This window comes from Triplophysa rosa, linkage group LG13 (assembly GCF_024868665.1).
Source record: "Triplophysa rosa linkage group LG13, Trosa_1v2, whole genome shotgun sequence".
Taxonomy (NCBI): Eukaryota; Metazoa; Chordata; class Actinopteri; order Cypriniformes; family Nemacheilidae; genus Triplophysa; species Triplophysa rosa.
In genome coordinates, this window is record NC_079902.1 from 13,510,853 (window position 1) to 13,519,737 (window position 8,885).

General features: G+C 35.3%; 2 protein-coding genes across 2 annotated transcripts; one reads left to right on the forward strand and one right to left on the reverse strand.

Annotated features, from left to right (window-relative positions):
• Window positions 1–2,555: 2,555 nt before the first annotated feature.
• Window positions 2,556–4,011, reverse strand: LOC130564075 (EF-hand calcium-binding domain-containing protein 9-like). Its single transcript, XM_057349961.1, has 4 exons — window positions 3,850–4,011; window positions 3,529–3,677; window positions 2,827–3,003; window positions 2,556–2,705 (listed from the first exon to the last, which is right to left on the reverse strand). The coding sequence occupies exons 1-4, from the start codon at window positions 3,983–3,985 to the stop codon at window positions 2,640–2,642; spliced, it is 528 nt and encodes a 175-aa protein (XP_057205944.1). The 5' UTR covers window positions 3,986–4,011; the 3' UTR covers window positions 2,556–2,639.
• A 1,202-nt stretch (window positions 4,012–5,213) lies between these two features.
• il12ba (interleukin 12Ba) lies at window positions 5,214–7,939 on the forward strand. Its single transcript, XM_057349882.1, has 8 exons — window positions 5,214–5,365; window positions 5,614–5,707; window positions 5,983–6,252; window positions 6,434–6,545; window positions 6,634–6,812; window positions 7,029–7,198; window positions 7,331–7,446; window positions 7,560–7,939. The coding sequence occupies exons 2-8, from the start codon at window positions 5,614–5,616 to the stop codon at window positions 7,621–7,623; spliced, it is 1,005 nt and encodes a 334-aa protein (XP_057205865.1). The 5' UTR covers window positions 5,214–5,365; the 3' UTR covers window positions 7,624–7,939.
• The last annotated feature ends 946 nt before the right edge of the window (window positions 7,940–8,885 follow it).

Genomic DNA, 8,885 nt, shown 5'->3' on the forward strand with positions numbered 1-8,885 from the left:
TTGTGAAACGCTCTTACTTGTAAACAAACAGTAAACAGTGAACCACACGCCCATCAACAAGTTTTCTTCCTTCTGTTCTTCAAATGTATATTTCTGCAAGCCCACGTCTCTGTGTCTGACAGGTAACGCGCATGTTGCGGTGTCTGACGAACAGGTCGCGCGGGTGCGCGCATATGGCGGGCATTTATCATTGCTGGCAAACAATATGACACATTTGCAGTTTTGATTGGATAGATATATATATTAATATCCACTTCATCCAACGCTCTTTGTGTTCTGCGTGTTCTTAAGTTTCGCGCTACGAGGAGTGAGTAATCCTGCTTCAGATGATTCAGATAGTGCTGCGAACTGAACAAATCATTTGAACTGATTCATTAGCCTATTCAAATAGTTTTGCCCATTGTTCAATTAATGCTTTCAAAAGAATCGACTCAAAAGAATCGATCACTCGGGAATGCCCGTAAAAAGAGACGACAACCTTGAAATAAACAACGCGTTTTAAAAAGCATATTTTAAAATGAAGGAACTAAGGAACGTCACGCAATGTAAGTTATGAAACGAAGTAAAAGTACAAATTTTCTATTAGAAATTTACTCAAGTAAGAGTAAAAGTACACACTTTTAATTTTACTTAAAAAGTACATATTTTCCAAAATGTTACTCAAGTAAAAGTAACGAAGTAAATGTAGCGCGTTACTACCCACCTCTGGTTCTATCTAGATTCTAGAATATTAAAAACATTAGGTATATTGGATGGTCTCCTGTTATTGCTGTTAATTAGATTAAATTTGTCCAGATAATTAGATAAATAAAATATGTAAACACACACACAAACATAGACGAAGGGAAAGACGTTTAGTGCCTGTTTTGCTTTTCAGTTTGGTTTTCAATGGAGTGTTGATATACAAATACCGTGATAACATGTCATTGCTGGAAAATCTCTTATTGTGCAACGGAACCTATTATTTATTATTAATATCATCCTAATGACATTTGTCTTACTTCTCTTTCTGGGTTTTATGGGGAAAACCCAAATGCAATAGTGAATGCCCAATCCTAGATGGCCAGCTTTATTTGGGATACTGCTAATGTTTTAATTATGGGATACACTAATGTTTTACCGCAGCATGCACTGTTCTGTCTGGCCTGTCCTCTTGCAGTTTTGCAATATAGCTCTTTGAAAAGACTTTGATAACGAATAATGGCACAAGAATGTTGCTCAAGATATTCTGTGACTCTTTACGGTAGAAAAAGAAGATTTTCTTTCTATGTTTCATGTAATAATATAATAAGTGTGTCCAAATTTACAGTATAAACCTGTGTGACATACAAACACACATTTGACAGATATTTACAGACAGTCCCTCTAATTGTAAAGGTTACTGCACATTGGTTTTAGTGGTAAGCGATGATGCAGCGGGAATGCCTGTCTGAAATACTGCTTCTGTATTGAGAAGTGAGAATAAAGCCTTGTCACTCTCCTCTTATTATGTCATTGCTTTACATTTGATACACTTGTGATCTGTGTCTGTGTGTGAGTCATACTGATTTACCAGCTGGACCCGTGGACAAGCCAATATTGTTAATGATCTTTCTGTCAATCATAGAAACAAAACAGTTTTTCTTCACTTTTTTATCGATTAATAAAAATGGGCTCCCTTGCATGGAAATAAAGGTGTAATAGAAATCACTTAGTCAGTGTCATCTGAAAGAACTTTGTGCTTGAAAATACAAACCACATGACTTTTTCTGTTTTGTTGACAGCTTGATGTTTCACTTGTCATGTGCATTTCCCAGGTGGTCTCTGTGTTTCTCACACCACTCACAGGTTTTCTAACATGTGTTACATTTGTCCGTGCAGCAAGAGGCTGACATAGACCTGAACAATTAAGACTTAAATCTGTTGGTCAGTGTTTACACTCTTGCCTTGATTTTAAGTTTGGCTTTATATTGTGGTTTTATGCCCTCTTGTGGCTATAATGTGATAGCACAACCTAAAGTCTAACATAAAACGATGGTTATACATAAGCTTGAGTCATATGTGTGCTTAAATGTTTGCACATACATATTGAGTGATTGGTTTAGCTGTCTTTTTTTACTAGTTTAAAGATACAAAACCTGAAAGGAATACTACAGTTCATAGAATTATGACATACAGTACACTGTTAGTATATAGACAGTATCAGTTGCCTACTAACAATACCTCTTATCTATTTGAGTTATACAATGCGAACATCAAATGTGAATACATTTAAAAAGGACACTATGTCATAGGACACGTGTTGTCAGCTGTTGAAGGCGACAGGAGAACTTCCTTTTTGGTAAATGTGGGAAGTCAGTCTTAGTAAATACTCTCTCCCTCCAGTCCTTGCTATTCTGGGTATGCAAGTGTGTGAGAGCTCAGTTTCACTCAAAATGGCATTGTGGTAGAAACTTTTAAATAGTTTAAAGGGTTTTTAAGGACAAAGGATGCAACAATAACACAACTTGGAATGTCTAACCCTATTTCATTCTAAATAAATTACTTCCTCATTACCCCCACCATATTGTTCTATTACAGAGATGCGTTTTAAGGCATGTTTTTAAGCATGACAAAATCAGCAATTGTCATGAAATGTGAGCATCATCCTCTGCAAGATTTTACTCTTTTTCTTGGCTGAGGTTGTACATTTTGGTGAACATCTGGAACTCCTTGTAATTCAGGCGCTGTAGAAGATTTAGGATTTTATTTTAGGTTTGGTCACATGACAATCTGAAACAACCTTTCTTAATTGATAAATGTAATTTTAATCCAATTAAAATCTGAAGACTGATTAAATATCTGTACCTCATCATGAGTGGTGTCAAAATCACTGAAGAGTTTTTCGATCTGGTTACTCTTCAGGTTGAAAAGGAAACCTAAAGATTTGAATTCGTTTAGGATGATGGTTCTACTGCAGTCCACATCCAGCAGATTAAATGCAGAATGGGGATGCCTATGGAGGAACCTATTTCCCACATGGTGCTGCATATATACAAAGAGAAATTTTAAAAAAGATATACTGTATATATATATTCAGTTATTATTTGCTTGCAGTCCATTCAAAGCCATCTAACATTTTTTTCCATGTCAGTTTCAGGGAATGTTTTTTTTGTGATTAACTAAACAAATATATAGAACAATTTTTAAGAGACTTGTACTCTTCTTGATATTTTAGAGTACTTTTATGTGTTTGTTTTCCTTATTCACTTTCCTTAATTAAAAAATGCCAGAACAGAGTTAGGACATTCTTCAAAAATTCACATCATGTATTTAATGGCATAATAAAAAGTCACACTCAACGAGGTTTGGAATGACATGTGAAGGTGAGTAAATGATCACAGTTTTAGTTTAAAGAGAGGAAATTTGGCATTGGGTTTTTCCTGTAGCTTGTGTCTTTAAACAGGGGGAAGTGGTTTCCCCTGTGGTTACTCTGTGGTTGTAAAGGGGTGTGTGTGTGGAACAGGTTTTTTTTTTAATGTGGTCATATTTTGTGTGAGAATCTGTTACCTTACTACTGAGGAGAATGCAGGCTAGTATATAAAACTCATCAAAGCGTATTTCTCCATCCCCATCAGAATCCAGCATGTCAAACGTCAGCATTATTTTTGTCTTTTTCAGGTCTGTCACATGCCTCATGAAGCAGAAGAACTGGACGTCTGAGAAAGGGAAAAGAAAAGCGCAACAATTCACCTGGACATCAAAAATTCCACCACAGCAGCATGTCCTCATTTAAACGTGCACAAAGCTATTCATGAATCGTATTCTTGCGATTGAAGAAAGGTTAAATATATTAAAGAGGAAATGTACTCTAATACTAGATTCTGTTACCATTTAAAGAGCGTTTGAGATGAACGTCCAGAAGACAGAAATATTCATATATTACTCTAGTATTACTTAGTGAGAAAAGGCAATGATTCGTGTCAAAATCCAAATTGTGGAAAAATACTCCTTTTTTCAATTTCATTTTCCCCTTTAAATTGAAAGACTTAGGACCGCTTCTGTTGTTGACCGCTACAAGACCGTTACGCCGTTGTTACCATAACAACGAACTCTATGCACGGAGGCAGCCGTATTTTTGCTAAAAATCGGCGAAACTGGTAGCTAGTTTCCGTAAAGTGTGCTAGCTAAATAGGCATTTCTGACGATTATTAGTGCATAAATTAGTTGAATTTTCTTTAAAATATATTTAACATCTCGTCGATGTTAATGATCAAGTTGCCGAAAGTTTAAATGTGAATGATGAGTAGAGCGTTTGGCTGAACAATCGTTGCGTGACGCTTCAACTTTGTGCCTACAGTATAGTGTTTACAATTTTAGCGGTGGACGCAGAAATGCATAGAAAGTATGTAGCCTAATTATGAACAACTTTGATAAAAGTAATGCAATGTAAAATGTAAATATAAATTGCATCAATAAAGTGAAACATATATACCCATGAATATCTTTTAAATAGTGACAATGCAAACATGAACATTTTTTAACTTTCGATGTTAATTAGGCTATGTTTAACATTTATTTTGACATTTTATTTATGTACTTTTTACACTTGTTGGCAGGTAAAACTATGTGGTCAATTAATAATTGAAAACACATAACAGTAGCCTATGTGACCCTGGACAACAAAACCAGTGGGTCAGTTTTTCGAAATTGAGATTTTTACATCATCTGAAAGCTGAATAATCAAGCTTTCTATTTGCGGAGATACAACCGTTTAAAACTGTAATCTGAGGGTGCAAAAATACAAATTGCCTTTGAAGTTAATCGGAGACACTGTAGCAGGCCATTTTCTCACAAAAATAAGGTTTTGATATATTTACGGTATAGGAAATATAGCCTATGATATTTTGGCATAAAAGAAAAATCGATCATTTTGACCCATACAATGTATTTTTGGCTTTTACTCAAAATGTTCCTATGCTACTTAAGAACGGTTTTGTGATCCAGGGTCACATATGAGGCTGAATATTGTCATCAATGTTTATTGTGAAATCTCTTATCAACATACTCACATCTGAGGACATTCTGTGCAAAAAATAAATAAAATAATATTTTTGTTATTGCATAGGACATAGGCTAGGTGATCCAAACATATAGAGAAGAAAAATAGCTTGAAGATGAGTTAGAATGTTTAAGTGGAAGTGAGAGACATAATGATGATGTCTGAGAAAAACTCTAGTGTAGGTTCTAGTGTTGCTAAGCATGTGGTTCCTCTAACCTGCACTGGGTGGACTTTTCCTGGGTGGGGATTTCTTTTCTCCTGACAAGTTATAATGGACACAACAACAAAGCCAAGTTAGAATCTGGTTGTGGTGCTTGTTCTTGTTGGATTATCGAACGATCAGAGGTAAGTCTCTAAACCTTTATGACAGTCCAGTTTATCCAACCTCCAATTGTTTGTTTCATTTCAGAATGACAGTCCTTAAATTTGATAATTAAATAAAATATAAAGTATTTAATTAAATAGTATTCTGCACATTAATTGAGTCACCTAAAGGTCACGCATGATTAAATATAACGTGATTTCTTAATTTTGGACATGGGCCTTGTCTGTTAAATGTAAAATCTAAACTGTTTCTTTTTTTGTACCAACAGATGTATTTTCTTTTGTTTGTTGTGGCGTTCCTCCAGTTCTCTGCTGTGGGTGCAATCAAAACAACTAAGAACTACTGGACACTCAAACCAAATGGTTTGTTTATTCTGAAACATGTCCAAGATTTTTTTTCAAGATTATCAGCATGTATTTTTTCAAATGATTTACAATTGTCATACATTAACCTCTAGAGGGTAGAATATTATAAAATATATATAGCAGCAGTTGAAAAGGAGGATTTAACTGCAGCTGCAGTTTTGTCCCCACAATGTTTTTTTGTACAAAACAACACATATCTGGCTTGTCCAAAGTGTTATTGGATTGTTTTGTCCCCCTCATTTATGATATTTCCTTAAAATATCTGTCATCAGTGATTGTGGTGGATGTGGATGTAGCTCAAGATATGGACATAGTGGAAGTACCTCTGATCTGTGGTGAAGAGTTCGAGGGAACCAATGTTACTTGGACCAAAAACCAAGGGGAGCACCTGGAGGCTTGTGGAAACAGGATTATAGTCACAGTGGATGGGTGGAAGGGGGCCAACTATTCCTGTTACAACAGCGAAGGCACCATCCTTAATCACACGCTGGTGCTGGCTCAGTGGACGTTTAGGAAAATTATTAGGAACACCCCTGAGAAAGGTAGAACCATTTTTTATTGCAGCGTAATGTTGTTCAGACCCTTTGCTATAGATCATTTGAGTTCATATTTATATAGATAATATTTTTTAAGTTTCAGCAGAAAAACATATTAATTTGTACCCCTCCTGCATTTTAAAGTGAATGTAAATGTGCTTTAAATAAATAAATAAAACCTCCATAGGTTATATCCATTGTTCATCAAAAAACTATGGTGGATCCTTTCAATGTTCCTGGACATGGGGTAACAACAGGAACGGCCACGTTGCTGTTGTTGCTCATATCAAAGCTACGCGGTAAGTTTCCCAACCTTGTTGTAAAGTAGATCGTACCAGCTTTAATTTGAAGGGTATGGGGACAAATATACTTTTTATTCTGATCCAGCTCTCACAGTGGAAACCAGATCAGCTGCAGTCTGGATTCCAGTGGACAGAGTATAACATGCTTGGACCAACACTACTGTCCTTATGCAGAGGAGGTTGATCGCATCAACCTGACCATCTATTTCAGAAGCAGCTATGTAATAGAAGCCTACTACAAACAGTTCCACATTATGGATATTGGTGAGCACTTAAAAACCGCAATGACAAGGACACTAATGAAGACTGTATAATATCACATATTTTATAATATCTATATTTACAAAGTGTTAAACATTGTGCTAACAATAACTTTTAACAATAAAATAAGTTTTCTGCCCAGTCCAAGCATTAGAGGTAAATTGCAAAATGTGGCAGTAATAGGCCTTTCGTCCATGTATCTTTATTTCCACTTCACAGTGAGGCCCGATACAGTGGATATTAGCAGGATAAATCAAACTTCTGTCAAACTAGAGTATCCACACTCATGGAACACACCATCCTCCTACTTTCCTCTCATCTTTCAAGTGAAAGAGATACGCTGTCGGAAACGCAAAAAATGTGACTGTTCCAAACCGAGCTCAGCAGAGGTACGGTCTGTCCTAACAGCCAGATCAGATCATTTTTGCATTACAAGTGTTGAGGAGGTTTTCTTGGGATGATTAAAAAAATAGATTTTATGTATATAACAGGATGTGTTGTTATTTATCACATTACTGTAGGTCATTTCTTATTCCACACAAAGTCACCAGCTGCCAGTGACTAAAGGCATGACAGTGTGCGTGAGAGCAAGAGATAAATTCTGTAATTCCTCTTGGAGTGAGTGGAGCCACTACAAGTAAGTTTATTTTATGCCTGTGATAGTCCTAGTTAAATACATTTTTTATATATTAGTTAATTGCATTTTTTTAGAATACACTATGACGTAGACCTTCTTTTTCCCTTTTTTAGATGCACTGCCCGGAAAAATAGACAGAGGAAACGAGAACAAAAGTTAAATGAGATGTCCTTGTAATTGTTATTCTTTAAGATGATAAAAGACCCTTAAATTCTATGTGGCCTTACTGTGTAAAACAATGTGTTTTTGTAACATATTTTGTCTTTATCCATGTTTTTGAAGATTGAGTCTCATACTCTTAATTTAGCTATTTATTTTTCTTTAATTTATTTATTTTAATTTATCAATTGTATTTGTTATAGTTGTTATGTCTGATGTCTTTCAATGAATATATCTGAACAGTCACATGCTCTCGAATCAGTTTGTCTTCAGTGTTCTATTATGTACAGTTAGAAATAACAATTTTATGTCATGGCTCACCAGTCATACATGATTATGTACTACTCTATGTTATTTGTTAGATATGAAAGGTATGGACTTTGTTAGGGTCCTAATTGTGTTCAAATGTCTTTTCTTACTTTGTAGATGTCACACAAGACTGCTCAAGATAAGCAACACAGGAATTGCTGTCACAGCTCGATGTGGAGCAACAAGAAGTGCTATTCCCCACATTTTAAAAGGTCTTTCTGCAGAGCTCCCACAGCAAAGAAAAACAATCAATTCATCTATGATTGTTCAAATGTTGTGTAAAAACAAGCTGTGCAATTGAAGCCCAGAAAAAACACATGTCATTTACCCTGAGTAATACTTAAATTATGAGTTGTCTGTCAAGAAAACACAGGTGGTACATTTTTGGAAATAATACAATTTGTGGTACTCTGTCTGGTTTTAAGGAACTTATCCAAACAGGCCTGCCATTTACTGAATGTGGACAATCTGGCAATTCAAGGCAGTAAATAACAAAAATAGTGTAAAAAAGGGAACAAAAACAAATATTAGGGAAATGCCTTTGAGGGAATAACAACAAACACGTTTTGGTGACTAGAACTCTACTAGTCAAGTCTAAGTAATGAGGTGAATGAGAATAAACTTAAACATCATTAAATCATGATGCATTTTTAAAGAAAAATATATTATGTGTGTCAGATTTTAAAACTAATTTATTGTTGCTATGTTCTTGATGCCTAAATAATTTACCTATTGCCTAAGTGAAGTTTAGTTTGCAACTATGAGTTATAACACACAATGGGTAAAGTTATACAATAATCAAGAAGTCCACAGTCCCTCCTAGCTAACTGTCTTCTTAGGCAAGTGAGACAAAAACATTTCTTCAACATTATTATGAGAGACAGTGGACAGGGTTCAAATTAATGATCTACTTATAAAGTATTGAGACTAAAAGAGAGTATTGGCTCACTACCTCTGGGACATGTGCTCTT

What these genes read in the sequence shown, in the direction of transcription:
- LOC130564075 (XM_057349961.1), bottom strand. Translation starts at nt 3,985, where the DNA reads ATGAAATTGAAAAAAGGAGTATTTTTCCACAATTTGGATTTTGACACG. An exon ending in GCATTCTCCTCAGTAGTAAG is followed by an intron (nt 3,004 to 3,528) that starts GTAACAGATTCT and finishes GTATATATGCAG; the next exon opens with CACCATGTGGGAAATAGGTT. An exon ending in TTGACACCACTCATGATGAG is followed by an intron (nt 2,706 to 2,826) that starts GTACAGATATTT and finishes AATCTTCTACAG; the next exon opens with CGCCTGAATTACAAGGAGTT.
- il12ba (XM_057349882.1), top strand. Translation starts at nt 5,614, where the DNA reads ATGTATTTTCTTTTGTTTGTTGTGGCGTTCCTCCAGTTCTCTGCTGTG. An exon ending in CTGGACACTCAAACCAAATG is followed by an intron (nt 5,708 to 5,982) that starts GTTTGTTTATTC and finishes ATCTGTCATCAG; the next exon opens with TGATTGTGGTGGATGTGGAT. An exon ending in TAGGAACACCCCTGAGAAAG is followed by an intron (nt 6,253 to 6,433) that starts GTAGAACCATTT and finishes AAACCTCCATAG; the next exon opens with GTTATATCCATTGTTCATCA.